Source organism: Aythya fuligula, chromosome 1, assembly GCF_009819795.1.
Source record: "Aythya fuligula isolate bAytFul2 chromosome 1, bAytFul2.pri, whole genome shotgun sequence".
In the NCBI taxonomy this organism is placed as follows: domain Eukaryota; kingdom Metazoa; phylum Chordata; class Aves; order Anseriformes; family Anatidae; genus Aythya; species Aythya fuligula.
In genome coordinates this window covers 179,785,759-179,807,911 of record NC_045559.1, presented here as the reverse complement: position 1 = coordinate 179,807,911, position 22,153 = coordinate 179,785,759, and the positions used below count along the sequence as shown (strand labels likewise).

The window sequence follows — 22,153 nt, the reverse complement described above, 5'->3', positions numbered from 1 at the left end:
TGTGAAGTGTCAAACTTTAATATGAGCAGAGGGAAGACAAAAATGTCTCTCCAGAGCTGCCTCCCTCCCACATTTAATAGCATTAGGATCTAACATGTAATTTGGACTAAAAGACTAATTCTTTCCTGTGGTTTGATGGATGTTAGTGTCGTGTGTCCATCCCCCATCCCAACCCCCTTTTATTTTCTTTAACAATGTTTTACATAACATTCTGATACACTAATTACCATCTCATGTCATAGCAATTTTATTAAGAGCTTATACTTACAAATACCCATTCTGAAAGGATTTCAGGACTTTTTTTTTTTCTTTTTTTTTTTTTTGTAATTTTCTCTGAACTAGGCTTGTTGAAGCACTGGCAACAAGGTCTGAGGCTGTATAACGCAGCGTCCAGTAACAAAGTGCCTCTACACAAAATCTCTCATGAGCTCTAAGAGTCAGGCATGGATTCTTCTTGCGTTTAGTCTCAACGACTTGTAAACAAGTTACTTTTAGCACTCTATGTTGTGATAAAACACTTGTAACACAGCCCTATGAGGTTCCTGTACCTGCTACACTTCCAATTCCAGAAGTAATTCCAAGACAAATTCCTTTATACCAAGTAATGGAAATTTTGTTTAACTATTCTGCAGTTAGTGTTTGCGTGTTAATATGGTATCATCTTGCCAGACACAAGACTTGGTACCATGAGGTATTTTTCCGTATAAAATTGCTAATGCCATCAGGATTGTCCAAATGGGATCATCATCATTAAAAAGATTACGTGGTAAGGAAAGTGATTACAACAACATCTGAGCAGAAGGATTACTAATCACAAGTAGAATCCCGGTACAAATCTCATTCTCCGTATACAAGAAAGGACACAAAACCTTTTAAACATAATTTATATACATTTATGGCTTTATACAACAAACTGTCAGGGATTGTTCTCGTGTGTCTGTAAAAGTACATCAGGCACTTTTCTGAAAATATCCACGTCTGAATTTTAATTCTGCAATGTGACTAAGTCAGAGCAGTGAAGCGTTGAAGAGCTGTCACACCACTCGCAAGTAGAGCTAGCAGTATGTACATGCCAATCTCTCACGATATTGCTGGTTTGTGGAACACCCTCAAAAAGGAGGCCAGTTTTAATGCCAAGTAATTTGCTTTTTGTTTGCATAAACCATGCTGCATTTTACATTATGATTACCAAAAAAAAAAAAAATAATAACAATGAGAATACCTTATTTAAAATCAGTCATAAATTAAGGATCCTAGCAATTTCATAATTAAAATAGGAATTTCAAATCAGTAAAAAAATAAAAAAGTACTAACATACATCCAGTGGTTTAACAAGTGCAAATTTTATACTGTTTTTATAATTGGTCCAATTTTATCTTCTCTTCTTAGGGATGCTCTGTTGACTTAAGCCAATAATAAGCAATATGAATTTTGCTTATAAGTGTAGGCAAATTGTCAGTTTATCAAAGCAGAGCTTTCCAATTAATGCATCTACTACCTAAACATATATCATATAGCTATATTATGGAAACAATACATCTTTATATTTAAAATATCTGAACAGCTCTATAATACAATAAACTTTTAATAACAGTACAAACCAGAGAAAAGTCAAAAACAAGGCTGCATAGGTAAGATCATCCGCACAATTCACAAACCAATCATTTACAACAATTCTGACAAACTAAGTTACTCCAGAAACTTGGTACTTTTACTGAAAAAGGATTTATTACTAGAGGTCACATAATGTTTGTTTTCAAGGCAGACAATATGCCCTTCATCAGACTTCACAGTATTTCAGAATTACAATTGCAAAATATTAGAATGGCACCACACAAAAGAAAATAAATTTGACCACACAACCCAAAACCTCTGATTATCTACAATTGTTTTCTGTCAGTAATTAAAAGGGGCTTCCTACAGGCTGTTGTAACTCAGGAACGGCTACATTTATGTTTTTCATAGTTATAAAAAGAAATAAAGAAAATATCTGTATGCAGGAATTTATACAGTAGCAGTAAATAATAAACAGGAGGTATATTGTTAAATGTAGCATGTTCAGCTACAACCCGATGGAGTTTTAGCATTAGGTGCTGCTTTCTTGGCACACAAAAGTGAATTTTGTGACTACATTGGCCTATGCATATCAGTGCCCATGTGGGAACAAACATTTTTGCACATGTAGCAGAAAGAATGGTCTTCAGAAACCTACATGGGAGCCCTTTGCTTGTTCCATTGCCAGGGTTTACCATTGAGTCTCAGAGACTGTGAAGTTGACAGTGGAGATGCTATTAGAGAGATTCACTCTAAAAGCAGGCTGTTTCATTGAGACTTCACCACTACAAACATTTCTTTTGCTCAACAGAAGTTCAAAGACCTCTACCACACAGGGGGAGATCCTGTATCACAAGACAGCCTAACATCAGCCTCTGGAATTGCTGACAACTGTAATAAGATATCTAAAAATTCAGACCAGCTGTAATTAGTAGTGATTTAAGCCCAACAGGGAGCTAAATGCTAGCACATCAATAGATACATTGAAGAGTTTTAGGAAAGTCATAACAGGATCATTAAATATATGGCTTGTTGCTAAACTTCATTTTCTTGGCACATCCCATTTCTTTCTCCACCATACTCCATCACTACAGGGAAGAAGAGTTTAAGTTAGAATATTTTCCAGTTGTGGGGTACATATATAAAACAGAAGTCAGTGAAAATATTTCATTCCCCTGCTTCACAACAGCCAGCCCTAGCACAAAAACTGTTAATGTTCATCCCATCGGCTCCAAAGATTTCTCTAACACAAATGATGTGTAGCAACCAATGGAAAGACAGGTGGTGAGGCCCATACTCCACACATCCTTGAAAACTGCATAATTTAATTGCAAAAAAGTCAGAAATCGCTTATCCAAGATGCAACCCTGAAAATGTTCTGGTCAATGTGCCTACTCAAACAAGAGCAAGTGTTTCCACAGGAACGAGGCCTCTACCATTAATGCTCTCTCTAAAGTTCTTGTATTTTCGACTTACTTTTTCTTTCTTACTCAAAATTTTTTTTTTTTTTTCTCCTGGAACAGGGGGCAATGCAAATTTTAGCCTTCCGTTGAAAAGCAGTACTTCTGCTGACTTAAACATACCACTTGTCAAAAGAAACACCGACACTAGAACTAGTGTTAATTGATAAAAATGGGAATTTTGTCATTAATTTTACTAAAATTATGAATTTTCTCCAAATGGTCCTGCTCTTGAGTGTACAAACATTATGAGACCTCCATGAAATAAATATAAATGAGAAGCATTGTACAAGCACCTAACAATGAATTCTTAACACTTTGTGGTAGTCAGAGTTAAAATGATAGTAGAAGCAGATGACATTTCTAAAAATGCATATATAAAACTGATTAAATATTTCCTAAACATAAAGTTGTCTATATTTATACATCACACAACAAAAAAAGGGACAGAAATGTTTTGTATTCAAGATACTTATTAAGCTTTTCCTTTATTAGCACTTCCAAGTGCTAGGGAAATTTATAAAAACATGTACTTAATCCAGTTAAAATACTGTACAAAATGAAGAGGTTATGAATGCTGCCCGATCTCAGAATTATTTTTTTTTTAAGTTGCCTACGTAACAAAAGTAGATTTTAATTATAAGAAAAATAGCTTGGAAAGTATTCCAAAAATTATCTTAAATCCAACAACAAAGTCATTAGTCTGACAATGAAATCCAGATATATTCTTGCATAAATTTACATGAATACAGGTAACTTATCAAATGGCATTTAACCTACTGTTTGTTGTAAATAGTCAGCGAGTTTATTAGGATCATATTAACAGGCTGTTCTGTTCCCATATGAAATGTGTGGCAATTTTAAGTAAAATAAAGCAGTTCATACTGCTGCAAGGCAAGTCCACAGTTATCTCAATTCATCAGAACACAGGTAACATCAATGAAGGTTAAACTTACTTAGGGCATGAGATCATCACAGTATTCTTACAAAAGTTTATAAACTTTTCTTGGACCAAAACAGATAGTCTTAAAAAACAATTCTTCTTCTACAGATCATACTGTACAAAACTGAAAGCACAACATGATGTAAGTAAGAGTCTTTGCTGTGATTATATGGTGTAGTGAATTTGGCACTTCAGAGTAATGAAATTTCCAATGGCACAGTTCTTATCTACAGCAGCACATAACCTGCAAACCTTGGGCAAACATCCTGTACAGGAAAATACTCTGTCTGCTGCCAACTCTGACGAAAGGAAGAAAAAGAGAAAAAAAAGACACAAAAAAAAAAAAAGCTAGTGCATGCGCACAGCTCTGTCAAGAAAATTAAAAAGGAAGGTGAAGGACATCTTTGTACTGCTTTTCTCAGTTCCTGCTGTCAGACAAGTCTGGAGAATTTAACCGTAGCCTAGGAAAAAGAACAACAACAACAACAACAAATTAACATTCACACCAAAAGATTAATTCTATTAAAATATGCGCAAACTAGCTTTAAAATAACTTAAATGGGGAAAAATTGTTTTCATTAATTGTTAGTTACCAGAAAGTTTTTGGTTTAAAATACTAATGGCAAAACATTACATTACTGCTCCACATGAAGTACAGAAGTCAGTACATGGCAATCCTAATGCACCAGTGCAAACCTGATTTACAAACTCATAAAGGACTGGAAAATCACTGACTATAACAGAGGCATTTCACATGCCAACACAAGCGATCACCCAGATTTTAAGCATTTGACATCTCTTTTCCCTTTAAGCTCTTTTTCAGATTTATTATAAAAAGCACAGCTTACCTCCTACTACATCCTAGCCTGACACCCAACTGTGTGTGGTTGTCTTTACGCTGTGCTGAAAACTTTGGTTAGGCAATACACTGTCAAAGTTAAAATCTAACGTTTCTCCATCCATAAGGTCATTACGAATAATTGACTCCATGTCACAGTCCAACCGTTCAATTAACATGTCATCTAAGTCACTGGGAAGCTTCTCCTGGTGGAGGGAAACGATTCCCACCCTTCCATAGCCGTTGCAACTGTTAACAGGGGCATACGGGTTCATAGCATTCATCTGCATTGGATGACTCATAGGCACTTGTAACGAAGTCTTCACTGTCGACAAGCGATTTAGACCTGAAGTATGTGACATGGGGTTCACTGTGTGTGACAAGGCACGACCATTAACTGCAGGTGTTGGCTGGTTATGTCCTTGGTGAGGGCAGGCATTAGGGTTCATCATTTTGTTGTGGGGTGGCTGACTGCCATAACCTGGCATCACCGAGTTAGTGACCATCAGCACACCTTGGCCCAGCGCCCTGCCACCAGCCTGGGAAACACCAGTGTCTACTGATGCCAAGATATCGTTGTGCGGAGGAGAATCAGAAGTCAGTAACTCCTTCAGAAGTCCTGCAGGACAGTTATATTGGCTCATCGATCCATAGCTTGATTTACTGTCTTGAAGAGTCTGCATAGGAATTTGGGGCAAAGAGTTCATGCTAGCTTGAGCATACGTAAATTTCCTGTAGTCTGGATTTGGTGAACCTATACTTGTGGTCGAGGATGCAAATGAGTAACCTGGTGTTTGCTGCATCAGAGTAGCAGATGAAGACTGGGTTGACACAGTCATTGACGTATTAGGTGACAAAAGATTAAGGTTATCCAAAAGATTTTCCATGTTCTCCGAATTACTCATCTCTGAAAGGCTGGGTAGAGTAGAAGTCATTTTGGTGGCTGATGATGGGTATACCATGGAGTGCACATCCCCGTCTCCAAGATCATCTTGCTCTGGCAAAATAGGAGAAAGTCTTCCACTAATTGTACTAGCATTAGAGCTAGTTCTAGGTCGAAACGTACTCCAGTTATCAAAGTCATCGTTGCTGTGCGAGCTGGGGCTTGCAGGCCACTTCGAGAACTGCGATCCAGGGCTGTCGCCATTCCCCTCTTGACCAGACTGAAGGGAGGCTTTTTTCTTGGCAGCTCTGCCTCTGCTTTTTGCAAACTTGCTGTTGTTATCCATGGATGCCGCTCGCCTCCTCGGAGACTTGCCACTCTTTCCTCCTTCAGGATTGAGCATCCACCAGGAACTCTTCCCTGTTCCCTCATTCTGCACTCTGATGAACTTGCTGTGCAGAGACAGGTTGTGACGGATTGAATTCTGAAAAACAAAATAAGGTGTAAGAGCACAGGATGCATTTCTGAGGGCGTTGAAAGAGAGGCCTCTTATAATGTTACATGTGTAAGAGGCACTTCAGGAAAAAATTATTTCAGAACTGAGTCCTTTCAGAAGCTACATTTCCGAATGCCATATTCCTAACTGTGGTCCCCAGTTATACATTCATCTGTACAAAAGGAGATACTTAACATGCTGAACATTACATACATTTCAGGAAAGTCTTTCACATCAACTCTCCTTACAAGAAAACCTGCTGCAATGAACAAGACTTCCACTGCATGCTAATACCCTTGCTTGCAGTTTTGATTCTTTCAAACGAAGAAAAGATGCTTCTTTTATGGCATGTTTTTATTTGCTTTTGCAAACTTACTCTAATTTCACTAGAAAATATAGGGGTAATTGTGAAATGGGAAAACATGCCCGTCTGGAAATATTTCTATCAGTGCACCACTGAGAACTGGCTAAAACTTGCAGAGAGTTGCCAAATTAATTTGTCTGCCATTTGGCAAGATCACATTTGACATTATGAAAAGTTAAAAGTACTGAAGTAGTTGATTCCTCATACAGGAGGAACTACAGATCCCCCATATAAGAGACAAAGTATATCAGAAAACAAAGACCACTGAAGATCTCATTATCAGCTTCATTCTGATGAGTTGAACCTGATTGCATTTAGCAATTCCTTTTATTATTATTATTATTATTTTATGCAATGTTCAGGAATGCTAGATCCTGTTTTATGGTCCTTATAATGGGATCTCATCATATACATCTCTAAACCCTGCAAACATGCCAGCCCATGCATATTGCCACTGAACATTAGTGAGGCTTATATTACTTGTGTTAAGTGAGAAAAAACTTACAGAAATCAGTTGAGGACTAAGTTCAAATTTTTGTATATAAAAACCACAAATTGTCTAAGAAATCATGAGGCAGAAAGGAATGCAAATAGCACAGACAAAACTGCATTTAAGACTTCAGTCTTAAAACATCTTTCTCTTTCAAAATCAACATTTTAACAAGCAATGTTGACCCTTGTAATACCTGATGGCACAAGATATCTTGTGCCAAGACAGACCAGGGAGTACTCAAGCTTTTCATTATCTCCTGCATTTCCCAAGCCCAGAATGCCACCTGTGACAGGAGCATCTCCAGAAATGGGTCTTCCTTTCTCCAAGATACTGCCAATATGCACATCTTGCCTCATTCTCAATACATCCAGCTGACAGAAGGAAAGCAGCAACAACCATAAGAAGGAGCCACACCAGGTGAAAACAGTCATCTAATGGGGCTTGCCTCCAACCAGAGAGCTGAGGCTCAAACTCTCTGCCATGGCCATGGCACACTGTGGACTGTGGAAGCTCAATCGGCCAAAGCAGGCCTGGCCATCTGCAGAGCTCAACAGGAAAGCTTACTCTGGGGTCAAAGAGGAGACCTTCAGCAGATGAAGGCAGCAAGAATTCCTGGACAGGACTGTAACACCTTATATGCAGCAGTACTGTGAGAATACCCCAAGAGCACAGCCTCACACCAAACGGGTCCCTCCTGGACAGCAGAAGATGGGGGAAAGCAGCCTCGTGGCAGAGCGTGGTTCAACCAGCACAGCAGGGAGTCAAAGCATCTGCCTAACTTCAGAAGCCTTTCCAACCTCTCCTTTCAATCCGGAGAACCATCTTTAACAAATTATCCCAGTTAAATCAACACCAGTGACGATTTCAGCATTTTCTCATTTAATTTTGAAAGGAAGCCAATCTCTCTGATATTAACTAATTGCCACAGGACCTTGTCTCTTCACTGCAGTCAGCCTATGCTAACCCTGCAATCAAAAACTCATCTTCTATCTAGCGACAGGGCATTAGGGAAGGCCTTGAAATTTTATTTTCACCACATGTGGCCCTGTAAAAATATCATCTGGGGCTCACCTCTGCATAGCTTTAGGCTTGCGAATGCTCAGTGACTTGCAGGGCTCAAGGCAAGCATCCGCCTTCCCCCACCACCTGACGTCTTCGTAATGCAGTGTTAGCGCTGTGTCAGGAGGGTAAGCCCCAAAATCCATCTCTGGACCTGCCCGTGGCTGTGGTTGTAAGGGCCAGGGAGGGTTGGGAGCCAGCCCCGCCAGCCCTTTGTTTTCACTGTAGGGCCACAGCTGAATTAAAGGCTGACACAATTCCAGATTTAGCAATGTCGCAAGAAAGTTGTTCTGCACGTCTGTTGATTAAAAAACCTCCTGCGCCAGTTCATTTTTTTATTGTATTTTGTAAACATACCCAGTTGGCTCAGGCTTACTGTTTACTATCAAAATAAGCATATCGAACACACAAAACATCAGGCAGAGAAAATCCCATGCTAGTGCTCAGCTCCCTCTCCTCTGCAAAAGAAGTGTTAAATATTTAAGAAATTACTGCTATTCCTTAGTCATCAAAAATATCATAATCTGGTATTATTATACTGAGGACATCTGAGGTCGCTCTTTGAGTAACAGAGCTGTCTCCTAACACTGCCAACAATGAAAAAAAAAAATTTCCTAACAGGAAAAGGTTTGCGGCCCAGAGCTTGTTACATAAATTCCTGTTTTTCACGCAGCCAGCAGGACATTAAAGAAGCTATGATTTACTAACTTGGAAAAAAGTGTTGAAGAGGTAAATCTTGTGAAAATATGCACTGCTGTTAATGATGTTGTGTCTACAAATCTTTGCCAGACGCAAACATGACCTGATAAAAAAGTATAGTTTCAGCAGTGGATCTTGGCAGCCAGAGAAGCGGCACCGCCAGCCGCAGCCCTGCCGCCTCAGCACGCTGCAAGACGCTTCAGACCGCAGCTTTCAGCAGGACTTTGAAGCAAAGTCTCTCAAATCCCACCTGAAGGATACAGAAAGCAATTGGCTGCATCTCCAGCCAGGTTTCCATGCACCGGCAATGCATGCCAGGTCATTCCAAAAGCATCCCCGCTGGAATTTTATCAGACCCACGTTATGACTCCGGCAGGACTGCTGCCACCTGTGGGGTGTTTCCTGGGACTGAGTTTGTGTGCTTGAGATGAAGCTCTGGAAGCCTCTGCTCCTGTTTGGCCTTCAAACTTCATCACATACTTCATACTTCAGTCATACTTCTTCAGCAGAATGACTATCAGCTATGGATATGATTATCATTCCTTGCTGATTAAGAGCCAAAATATGCAAAACCAATATTTGCTAAATGTAGTGTAATGAGCACATACCAGCTAATAAAACTAATGAGGCCAAGAAAATGATTCATTTGAATCTACACATTTATATCGTTCATCTGCTCTTCCAACATTTCTTGAAGCTGAACCACACTGTAAGCAAGAACACCCGGCTTGTTCTTCTAAACAACAAATAAACTCAAACTGCTCTATATTTTAAAATGATAAAAGTCTGAGACATTTAATCCCTGGGTGCCAGTAGCAATGCTGATGTCTAGTACTGTATTTAAACTCATGAGGTACCTATATTAAAACATGCAACCTAAGGTTACCCTGACTAACTGCTGAAAAAGTCATATCCCTCTTTAAATTGAAGTATATTTTCTTTTTTTAATTGGTTTGGTGTCTTACTAAAAAGACACACTTGAAAACACAGTTGCTTTATTGAACTTGACAACACTGTAGACTTTTACTTAAAGAGAGCCCAGAGAGTCACACTGGCCATCTTTTGTCCACTGCATTCCTTGGAGTATGCACAGGAGAGGGAAGCAGAGCAAGAGCTCCTGTATAACCCTACTGCCGACCTCACCAATAACCCAGGCTCACTGCAGACTTTCCCAGGATCAAACTGTGGATCAAACTCCAGGGAGCTGTGAGACTCACGTGTTGTAATTTCCCATGAAGGTCCATACTGAGCTTCCTTCACTCCCTGTTCAGCTACAGTGCTGTGATGGCCACCAAAAAAAGGGAGAGCAAGGAATGGATGCAACGGTTGGTATTTTTTACAAAAACAATCTTGTATCACAGATCTGCTACCAAGCTGCAGATACTCATGTTATTGCAATAAAGCACACCAGAGCATCTCGGAAAATATATTCATCAGTAACTGTCAACAAAGGCAGAAAGAGTTGACCTCTGGAGGAAGATGCAGTTGTAATGAAGTGGGAGACAGTAAGGTAAGAGGAATACTGCATCCGCAATACACAGGTCAAGTATTTGTATTAAAATCAACTGTCCCAGTTGCCTACCAATTTTTCACTCAGAAGACATTTCAGCAGTCCACTGCTTCCTATGCCTTATTCAAGAGGATGGTCTACACGTGCTGCTAGTCAGTTTGCACTGCCATCAGCTGAAATGGTTGCAAATGCAGGTTGGGTACAGTACCTGACTGTAACTCTCATACTTCCCCAAACAAAATCTGAAATAGATTTGTAACGTGGAGAGAAACTGTCAGTAAATATGACACTTCAAGACTGCTTTTGCTATGACCCTCTCAGATAACTGTAAATGAAGGGGGAAAAATGAGGTGGAGCAGGAGATTGCTTATTTATTTTAATTAAGAGTTAGAGAATATTGCAACAGGAACATGCCTGGTAAGAAAGTCAGGCTTGAGGACTGGTAGGATGGAAGTTCATCGACTCATCAATTAGCATCATCACTGTTGAGAGATGCATGCCATGAACACTGTTGGCTGATACGTGTCAGTGACCAACATTACTGACCTCTTACAGAAGGAAGCAGAAGCAACAGAGTCCCTCTGTGGAAAGAGCACTAAAGCAAAAGGGAGACCCCAGGATTTCCTTATGCTGTCACAGAGGACATCAGACCCACCTCTCAAGGTCTATGTCTTGGAACTCTACAGCAGTTCCAGATGTTCAAATCGCCTTCCTCTTGGAGCCTCATCCACTCTACAAATAAGTTATATAAAAAAACCCCTCCCAGGAAAGTATGCAAAGGACTGTCAGGACATGCTCAGGGCTCCTTCAACATTAACAGCCAGACAGCAGCAGGGGCTAACCATGGCAAGTGGCACCACGTGGCATCTGTTCAAGGCTGAGTTAGACCATGCTTGGCAAAATAGACAAGTCTGCTTGGAATAGTTATGCTGCACCCACTTTGCTGTGCCTTCCAGCCATCTTGCCAAGTTTTCATGGGCATGGTGAGGAGACAAAGGAGGAAAGAGCACATTGTAAACTCCAGATGTAGCAAGATTTCTTTAGGCATGACAGTCTGCTGTAAGGCAGGCTCTTTGTCTTAACTATGAGATATGAAAAGTTCAGAGGCAGATACTGCATCTCGTGCTTGGGCTTGGCTCAGAGCTGGTGTTTGACACCAAAAAATGTTTGGTCAAATGATAGCACACTTGTTCATAAAAGAGCCTTAGGCCATATTTCTCTCTCAAGAGGGTTCCTGGTACCACAGTGTTCACCAACATGACCACACATCTGGCTGCAGTGTCAGAGGTTTCAGTTGCTAATGGAATAGCTATCTTTGCCACCCAATTGCTGCATTCTTTCCTTACGGCTCAGAAACCTTCTCGGTTGTCTGATAAGAGCACGGACAGAAAGCATGTCACTTACCCTCAGGTCAAACAGTCGTATTTAGAAGAGGCTGGCAATTTGCCACCTGCAGCTGCATGAAGGTGGAAAGGCAGGATTTCCTCCCAAACAGGTCATGCTTTTTTAGGTCCTTTGTTCTTAGGGGGATGCCTTTGTTTGACTTCATTTTTATCCTGCGCTGTTACGTGGCTAAGAAGTTTCAGCTGGAAAAGCTGCAGAAACACTTCAACCCTCCTACGGGGACCTCATACTGTATCTCTGGGCTTTTCATTACTGATGGTAGCAATAGCGAGAGTCTTTCCCAGAGCACCACCCATGAAACATCATCTCTGAACATGGAGGTACTTTCACAGACCGTTTTTTTTGATGAGATTTCAGCAATCCCTTGTTCCTTCCGTGAATATACAAGAATGTAACAGATTGTATATTACCAGTGTACGATCACTATACACGGACAGAGGAGGCCTATTGTGCCCCTATTTCATTGGTGTTAATCTAAGTCCTACTCCTTCTGCAGTTAAATCCACAGATTTATACCCTATTGCATTTCCTTTCCACAGCTGTAGAAGGGTTGGCCATCCTCCAGGTTGCATCCCATTGCCCCACGTGGCACCAGGGACTGGAGGGGATTTCACAACCACTGGAGCTTTCTCCTCTGAAACATAATATGTAGTAACAGAAAATACACGCACAGCTCCAGACAGGGATGTTTAAGGGACTTGGCTATGCACACGTACATGTCAGAACCAGCAGCTCTATTGACACGTATTTGAGTAATTCCCAACCACGACTCCCAGATACATTATTAATCTTCATTCTAGGCAGACTCATTTAAAGCACTTTTCCATAATAGCAGTTTGGACGTTTCTAATAAAATGGCAACACCTGCCTACTTTCTCTACACGACCATTTAGAAAGGATGAGTATAAAACCCATGAACTGTGTAATACATAAAATAAGAAGCATACATACAAGGCTAGCACACACCTGGAGACTGCTCCAATTGAAATGACCCCCAACATGAACTTCTCATGACCACCCTTCTGTACTCTGTGTCTTATAAATACATTTATTTCTATAATAACCACACTACAGGCATGATACAATACCAACACAGCACACACCAAAAATACAAACATTTGTTAGCATTTCAAAGATGAGGAAACCAAGTGACACTGATTAGGAAAAACAACAGACGAAAATGCGTATGAAAATTGAGGGATATTTAAAAGGGGGTTGTCAAATGGAACTTCCTCCATCTCTGGTAAAATCATCTGGGAAGCCAAGACAGATAACAGGTTTGTCTAAAAACTATCAATTGTAGGTATGAAACGGGTAAAAGAAAGGCAACATTAAGAAAGCAACACAGTAATATAAAAACATAAAAGCAAATAACCACCAGGATAAAATAAAAGTTGTGAATAGTAGAAAATAAGGGAAGACATGGGTATCAGATGAAAAAAATAATGCAAAGCTAGCAGGGGGGACTATGTATTTTGTGATCTAGACAAATCCCAATATTGCCATTACAAAACTGAAGCTTTAAGACTGCTGTTAGGACAGACAGACAAAGACAAGTGTTTGACAAATACGAGGCTTCCTGTTCATAGATAGACAGTTCTGTTTTCCACAAATATGGAACAAATATATGTATATGCATATATTTATGCATATATGCTTCTGATGAAGAAGGAGCATTTCCTAACTTCATTAGTGACAAAGCAAGCCAAGACAAAGCCTCACTGAAGAGGGACATTTTGAAGTCAATTTCTCCTGATAATCAGGACCTCCTTGCCTCCTTCTTAAAGCTTTCTCAGACCTTTGGACTTCAGAACCAGCCTCTGCTGCAATCACGTCAGTAATGCAAAGCAGCAGAGGAGGAGGATGGGTAACACAACCTGGGTGCCTTGACATCGGTCCCAGGTCATATAATAGAAAAGCTGATGGACGACTCAATTAATAAACCATCAGAGGTAAGGGATATGATTATTACCTTCCAAGAAAGCCCCATAGAATATTATCACATGTACCAAAAAATGTATCTCTTTGAATAATTTACTACTTTTCTCAAGAAAGGTAAGATAAAGAAGACCTGCAGATACCCCAATGCCACTCTGAATGACAGCACAGCCAAGATTAGCACTACTCAGCGCCTCTAATGCACACTCATCAAAGGGATTAAAATGATTAGAATTATCTATAGTGCAATAAGCCGGTGGCCCCGTTACAATTACTCACTGCAGGCTCTAATACAACAACCATGAATGAAGCTATGCAGAGGACACAAGCACGGCAGCAGGGGCAATAGTTCAAGGCAAAAGCTGTTGCTGAATGCAGAGCACAGACAGGTTATTGTAAGGTAGACACAAATCACAATTATAAGTTTATTAAAATAAATACAAATACTTGGAGTAATAAAGTAGCAGCTCGTCCATACGATGCCAGAATGACTAATAACGTCAAATTTCATTCTCTGACTATGGTAAGGAGAGATCGAGGGGTGTTTATTTTTTTTCAGCCAGTGGGAATAATTACGATCGGTAGGACAAAAAATGTTAATCACTCGTTTCCTGTTTAACAGACAGCCTGCTTCACCTCTGCCACTCTCCACGGTTACACCCAATTCATCACAAAGACTGCTGCACTGTTTATAGAAAGCTTCCCTCTTTTCTCTTTTTAAATCTAAGCTGCCTTTTATTGACATTCGTTAGCTCTAATGAAGAGGCACAAATGTGTATACACGCTAAATATATCAATACCAATTAGCCCAGCAGCGATGTTATAAGGAGCACTAGAAACACGTTCTGACAAACAAGCAGCACAAAGGTGAGAAATAGGCCAAAGTCTCAGCATAAAGCACTGAGGTGAGAAAAACCATCGTCCGAAAATAGGGCTCAGTTTTTACACGGGCTTTTGTGGACATTCAGAGAAGTTCACAAAAAAAAAAAAAAAAAAAAAGAGAGAGAGAGAGAGAGAGAGAGAGATTACAAAAGATTACTTCAAAGGCTTTAATAGGCTAAGTTAAACAACTGGAAAGATCCAAGCCTCTGCCTGAGTATTCACATAAACTTCGCATGTTAAAAGCCCTGGATAATGACCAAAGCAGTCATTTGCCACTTGCCTTTGTAAAGGCACAAGCAGACCTAACCCGAAATATTTGGTTTCATTCGGATGCTTCACCAGGGAGCCACACATCTTCTCTTCATCTTCATGGATTAAGAGCGTTTGCTTTCATAAAACCATCTCTAACATAGAGGGTTAGAATGATTGTTACGAACTGATGAATTTACAAGCAATGGAGAGGCTTGAGGATTCCTTTCACCTGCAACAACTCCCACTGCCTGACCACAGACCTCTTCTTAAGGAGACAGAGAAGGAGCAGACACCAGTTTCCAGCCGTGGGTCTGTGGAGAGAGCCAAGCACACCTGCAGCTCTGCGCTCATGACTCCCACAAGCACAAGAGAAGTGTTGGGGTTTTTGGCAGAGAAGCCACCAAGCCTGCCTGTACTTCTTACCTCGAGAAGCAACATACCAAGAGGGATGTACAGTTGCCATGAAGTAAAACGTTGGTTTGATTTTGTGCAGATTAAAAGGAAAAAAGCCAAAAACATGTACTGGTAGCAGTATAGCAGAGGCAGCATTTCTTTTCCTTTAGCAAGCAAGCAAAGAAACCAAATTCTCCGGACATGGGTGTCACTGAATACTAGTTTTTCAGAAACAAAGAGTCAATGAAAGCAGCAAGCTTCCTTTGCAGCAGGGTTAGCTGTGCCCCACAGGAAATCCCTGGCTGAAGGAAACTGCAAGTCTTGTAAAAAGAAGGGCAAAGCCTTCCATTTACAGGCTGAACAATATCTCACACTACATCTCACTGTGCATTTGATCTCTATTTTGGCTAAATGAAGTGCAATGATAGGCTACCAAGATGTAAGTGTAGTCCCCAAAACTACAAAAAGGAAAATAAAATAGAGTCAATTTGTTTTGTTTGGTTTCGGTGCATCTTTAGAGGTTCTTTACCACACCTAGTGGAAAAGATGCTGAACGTCTTACATTTGTAAGGGGACAGTGTCCATTTCGGAAAACAACCCTCACCTAGTGTTGCTGATGTTGCTGTAGTAACCAAGAGAAACTGAGGGAAGAAGACAGGGACATTTCTCTTCCCTTTGGTTTCTTTTGTACATGAACACAGTCCAGTGCATGAAGTCACTATTTTTACTGTTTATTTTTCCTCTCACCATTTCTTCCCGCATCCATCTTGCACATTAGAAAAAAATAAAGTATTGTTTTGTTGTTAACAAAATATCAGTAGAAAAAACAGATTTCTACGTTTTTATTAAAATAGCTGAAACAGGATCAGACTTAAGTTCTTGTTAAACTACTGCATCATCTCCAGATATGTAGACAAAGGATATGCAGTCAATATTCATTCATTTTGAGTTTTATTTCTCATATTTTTCTTTTTTCTAAAGTTACAAGAAGCAAGTACTGATTTCCAATTGCTCCATTTTGCATGTCCTCAAGAAGCAGCACATATACTAGGTATTGTGTTTCTACACAGCTTCTTTGAAGACAATTTGTCTTGGTACATTTTTCCCCACTATAGAAGCATGCCAGACCACCAGCACAGTCTCTTCTGGAGAGCTCTTTCCAGTCCAAGCTTGGTCCCATAGCCCAGCAGATTTTATATAACATGATTTACTACTGCAATGCCCACAAAAAGCCATCAACCCAATTTCATTATAACCTTGAGCTATATTCCATCTGTACATTGCCCCCTCCACTGTCTGGCCAGTTGCGGCCACCCCTATTTCAAATGAGGTGTGGTCTAAACTTAAAGGGTTTTCAGTTTATAGTCTCAAGGGGGTCTCAGGACTCCAAGGACTCATGACGGGTGGTTGCAATGTTCAAGCCAGCATCTTCCTCTTGAATACTGCTTTCCGTGACGTTCTCCAGACTGCAGCTTCAAGAAACGCTGGCACTCATCACTGTTTTTTATGACATCTGGTCAGCGTTATAAAGCCACGATCACCCAATCTTGCCCAACAGGCAGCACCAACAACAAACCAAGTTACCTGTGGACATGCTCAGACCCCAGGTTTCTGCTATCTATGGGAAGCAGAACGCTGTTTCTTAGAGCAAGCTGGGCACACAGAGGAGGGAAATCTAAAGGAGAATTTCTTCCCTCACACCAGTTTTGGAAGCACTCCTATTTCCTCACTACTGTAGGCTGTGCTCTGTACTTAACAGACCCTTATTAAATCAAAGGACTATTTACAATCTACATACTGGCAAGTCCACATTCCCATAGAATGTCATCTGGCAGCAGTGATTTAAACCATCAGCGCTGTATTTACTTGCTTTCCTCTCTCCCAAACAAGAAGAGTAAAAAGGACAAGAGGAGAGCATGTCTTTTAATGACAAGAACGGAACTAATAGAGTAAGCCCAAGAGCTTTGGTGCATCAGCATTTATCACGCCACCCAAAAATACTTTTAAAAAAGGAAAATATTACACTGAGGACAATATAAACCACGCTGGACACAAACTAGGAGAGCAGAGTGAGACATTGTTCTGCCAAAATGAGCTTTGTCAGGTATTTTGCATGCTGTCATTCCTATTTTTCTTCTGCTAACTTGGTCTACTCAATTTTCCCTCCATCCTATTTCTCTCCATTTGATACACGCAAAGAGACTGGCCTCGCTGTGGCTGCTCAGAGCACATTTCACTCATTCTCCCATTCCTCCCAACAGAACCTGACCTAACTTTTTGCTAACCCCAAAAGTTTTTATTGGCTTTCTGATTAGGTTCCCTCCTCCTGGAAGGCTTGGTGCAAATTTCTGGGCAGCCAAAGCCTGCCTGGCTACTTATTTGGATTTAAGGACTGCAACATCCAACTTGCTGATCACCAAGGCTGCCATGGGCCACTCATCTCTCCATCTTCTTTGCCTGAAGATGGGAAGGTGGAGGAGCTCTCCTCTAGCTTTCCCCAGCCGTGCACTAAAGCACTATGGTGAAACCACAATGGAGACAAGCAAGCTGAAGTGTCCTAATCAATTCAAAGGGCTGCAGCAAGAAAACCTTAAGACGCTCCAAAGGGACTTGCTCAGAGTTTTTATCTCCTTTTGACAGCTTTTTCTGAAGTACTGCAGTTTAGTTTTCCCTCTTGTAGATGCTCTGAAAGGCAACACACAGCACCCTGCTCAGACCCGGAGATGCACAAGCTCTCTTCTGAGAGCATTTGCTTGCTAGGTCAGAATGGGGCATTCATCTCAAAAATAAAAAAATAAAAAATAAATTAAAAAATCCACCCTCACAGGACACAAAGTTATATCAGATTAAAAATAGCAGGAATGTCAGCAGTAGGAGCTGTCATTTGCAATAGCTATCAAGACAGGAAGTTATTTATTCTGTGGATCACATAAGGGCCTCTTTAAAAACAAGGATGAAACAGAAAAAAAAGCAACCATGTTTACTGAAGCTTGTTTTCCAATATTATTTATCTAGCCAAGTTTGTTTATGAAGTTTTGTAATCATTTGTCATTGATACATCTATGGATTTATGTTCCCAGATTGATTAAGCTGCTGGCAAACTCCAGCAGACATCGCAGCCCTCTTTTTTTTTTTTTGGACTCTTTTTCAGTTTTAAAGATATTACAGGGAATGTTTCCACATTATCATTTTGTTTTAAAAAGAAATTAAAGTCTTCAACTTGGAAAGTCAGGTGTTTTCAAGTATTTTGTTTGTTGATTATTCATATAGTCATAAATTACACGTGGTATTTGGCAGGCCATGCTTTTCTCTGTTAAAATGTTTGTTTTTACTTCTTCAGTTATTGTGTAGATGCTGGTCATAACATGCTTTAGGTTGTTTTGAACAGCAAGGAGGAAATAAGCAATATTTTACCTTATATCACACTATAACAACATTAAATGCCTATGCAGCAATGTGCTGCCCATTCAGTATTTTCAACTTTTCTTCCTGTCTACTGCTGACTTTTAACAGCAAGAAGATAATCCATAACTTTACACAGCTTTGCACCATTTAAACAAAGTTATGATTTGGTTCACATCCCGGTCAAAACAAAATACAAACAAAAAGGAGAAAGGAATAGGAAGTGTAAAAAGAAAATAAAATAACATAACTGTATTTGCTGGAGGCTGACTTATAAAATTATAGGAAAAACAACAAAGCTCTTCTGGAGTCAGCTCACAGCCACAGGCTTTGCAGGTAGCACAGGCCAGTTGGAAGAGGTAGATCCCTGGCACAGCACTGTTTGCCTAGGTTCATTCTGACACTAAGACAGAGGTTAGAAAAGAGACTTGGAAGTCTGTGAACTCCATGTCATCCCCACTGCCCATCAGGTCTCAGTCTGCTCTGGACATTGCTCCTGACCCATTGGGACTCCATATGCCCTCTGGATTATCAAAAAGAGACATGTTGTTCCAAAAGTCACACCGATCCATGCAAAACTATCTCAGCTCCAGTGCTGAATTTTCAGAACTACATGTCAAGAATTTCTCAGGGATTTTTAATAGGGCTAAGATGGACATTACTTTTCAAGTATTCAGTTCTCATACAGCAGGATTTCCACTTCTGCCCCGCTAGAAGGAAACATGACTATTTCACTGCATGTTTCTTTTGGCCATCTTTGGGAAAAAACACATCTTTATCATTTAAGAGTTTGAATTTTGGCATAGCAACATTTTAATACCTAGAGTCCTCTAAACAAAAAGGCTCCAACAACCAGCTTTTTTTTCTGTTCTTAATGGGCAGAAAGAATAACCCTACCTAAAAGCATCTTATTTTGGATCATTCTTACCATGAACTTTGAAAGATCTCAAGTTTTCTAGAACAAAAACTTCTGACACTTAGAAATGAAGATGTTTGGCAAGATAGCCCCCTGTTCCCACAGACATCTGCAACCTACTTGAGCAAATCTCAGTGAACTACATCCATCCAAAAATATTCTTCTTTGAAGCTGGAACATACTTGCTGACTTACCTGGAGAATATTTATCCAAAAAATCCTTTCCCTAGATTTTAAGCGTTTAACTAAATAAAAGCACAAATAGAGTTGCAGGAATGATGCAGATCAGCATGCCTGTAAATCAGAATAGTTCATGGACATTTTCTAGCTGTAAATGAACAAAGTTGCTTTATCAGCCCTGAAGCACAGCAACTGGAGATTGGACTGAGCCAAATTATTACTGCCCACTGGATAATAGTAACTGGGGCAAAGACAGTTTTCCTAAGGACAGGACCATGTGCATCAACCCACTAATTTTTCTTTTCCTTGTCTCCCACCATCAGTTGTACATATGCCAGGCTTGACATCAGGCATCACCATCTTCTACTTTTATGTTAAATTAAATTTAATCATGCCAGCTTCACAAAGCTGCATCAAAGGCATCTCACCAATAAAGCAATACTGTACTGGAGCTTCCGTCTGACAGAGTTGGTGTCTGAAGCATCAAAAAAGCACTGGTAGAAGTTGAAAGTAAGCATAAATATTTGCAGTTTACCTGCTTTACACTTGAGCAATATTTAATGTATCCACTTTACAGTGCTTGGCCTTAAATAATAATACGAAAGTTTATCTACCCTACCCCTCCTACCCCCTTTTCTCTTCCCGCATTCGCTACTCCCCCACTGAAATAAAAATAATAAATGCAGAGCAGATAACAACAGGAGCCAAATCTTGGCTTCAACATTTAGAAGCTAGTCATTGTTTGCTACAAGCTCAAGTCTGTCTTAAAAAGACTACAGTTAGCAACTGTTCTGATTTAACTAAAAGCTCCTCATCTACCTGGTAAGAGGAGGGAGCTTTCTTCCAAGGAAGACTCTGTAAGAAACGTACTTCCAAAACTCAGCTTTGGAGCAGTGAGCGAAGGATCTGGACACAGTACCTTTATGATATTTCTCCACCAATTACTGTTTTAACAGATTTTAGTACCACGTTATATACACCTTTTAATGAAATCCTCAAGGCATCAGCTGAGTTCAGAAGCTATGACTTAAAAACTCATTATACACGTCAGGTTCAAATAATGGAAATTGGCAAAAGGGATGTGGGCTCAATCCTTCTGTTTTCTCCTCCATCAATTATACAAGGAACCCTGCTTCACTCCTCCACTGCTGCCTACTTCCTTCAAAGACAGGCTCTCTGGGACATCTGATAAGGAAGCTTAGAGTTATCTTGCTCAAACAACAGCCATCCCCCACATCCCTCCCCACACATACATTCAACACCTTTGACTGATTTTCCAAGGGGAGCAGCAGCCGAGCAGTTTTGACAACAAAAAAAAACACAATTTTCCTTGCTCTACATCTTTAAAAAAAATAATGAAGTGAGATTTTAAACAGAATGGATGAAATCTTTAACAAGTCTCACCTATTTGTCTTTTTTTTAAGTATTGAAATGTGAAAACACTCAAGAACGAGCATGATCAACAGAAGATTAAGATGTACAGTCACCCCTAAGGAGGATTGTAGAAAAGTCTCTAACACATACAAATCCCCCAGCTGCAGCAATTTCTGCACTGTATGGTTGGCTAATAAAAACCACAGAAACATGTTTAAAACAGGCTTAAGGCCCTTTCACCTTAAGAAAGAAATTGCCAGAGCACAGCAGTGACAATGTGTTTGCTTCCTGGCACAGTTAAGGGCACACCACAGCCTTTTAACGCCTAGCAGCTTGCGTGACTCTTCATTGTCACAGAGGCTGCCCACTTTTGTCACTCCTTATAATTTTTTTTTTTTTTTATTCAAGACATACACATATCCTTTCTTCTGTAGTTGTTTTCAGCTTGAAGCCCAAGAAACCCTTGAGGCCTGTAAAATGCTTTTAAAAGCCTTCAGAAGGCAGGTGGGGAAGGTGGGCTCAGTTGTATGTCCTCTAGGACTACAGTGGTGTTCCTGTAATCCTATACCAGCAAAAAGAAAAAATGATATTAAGCTGCTGATTCTAGAAATGGAGCAAGAACAAATTCATATTAAACCCAGCCCCCAGACTTTGTCAAAAGGCTGATTTAGAGGATAAGCCCAAAGGAGATTAACATGAGTAAAATGTCAAAGTACACTCAGACAGCAACAGCGTCTTGACAAACAGTGAGGGGTAATAAAACCCAGAACATTTAAGAAACCAACTCTGCAGAGAACAACCCCTAACTGTGCAGCATGTGCATGAAGGAAAGCCCTCCTGGAGCAGGTTCTGGCACCTGGTAAACTCAGCTCACCGAGCCCGTAGCCAGAAACACAGCCAACCCAGACAACTTCACAGCAAACAAACCCTGCAAGAAGAGAGCCATGTTGTCCAAGGAGCAAGGCATCATGACCATTCCTCCACACTCCTTGGGCCTGGTTTCCCAGGCCGCTCCTGGCATCCAGGGTTGATGAAGAGCCATGGTTCTCCCTTCACCTGCCAGGAGAGGAGGAAGCAATCCAGTAGCAGAGGAGTGCACAGTTTTGAAGGGGAC

The 22,153-nt window shown here is 40.3% G+C and overlaps 1 protein-coding gene across 1 annotated transcript in view; it reads right to left on the bottom strand.

The window, feature by feature from the left end:
• Nucleotides 1-309: 309 nt before the first annotated feature.
• The window catches only part of FOXO1 (forkhead box O1), a 64,386-nt gene continuing 42,542 nt past the window's right edge, over nucleotides 310-22,153 (bottom strand). The window contains exons 2-3 of the mRNA XM_032207460.1: nucleotides 4,806-6,162; nucleotides 310-4,418 (exon numbers count right to left, since the gene is read on the bottom strand). Of these exons, the coding sequence (XP_032063351.1) occupies nucleotides 4,819-6,162 (1,344 nt within the window). The 3' untranslated portion in view covers nucleotides 310-4,418; nucleotides 4,806-4,818. The remainder of the gene's footprint in view (nucleotides 4,419-4,805; nucleotides 6,163-22,153) is intronic.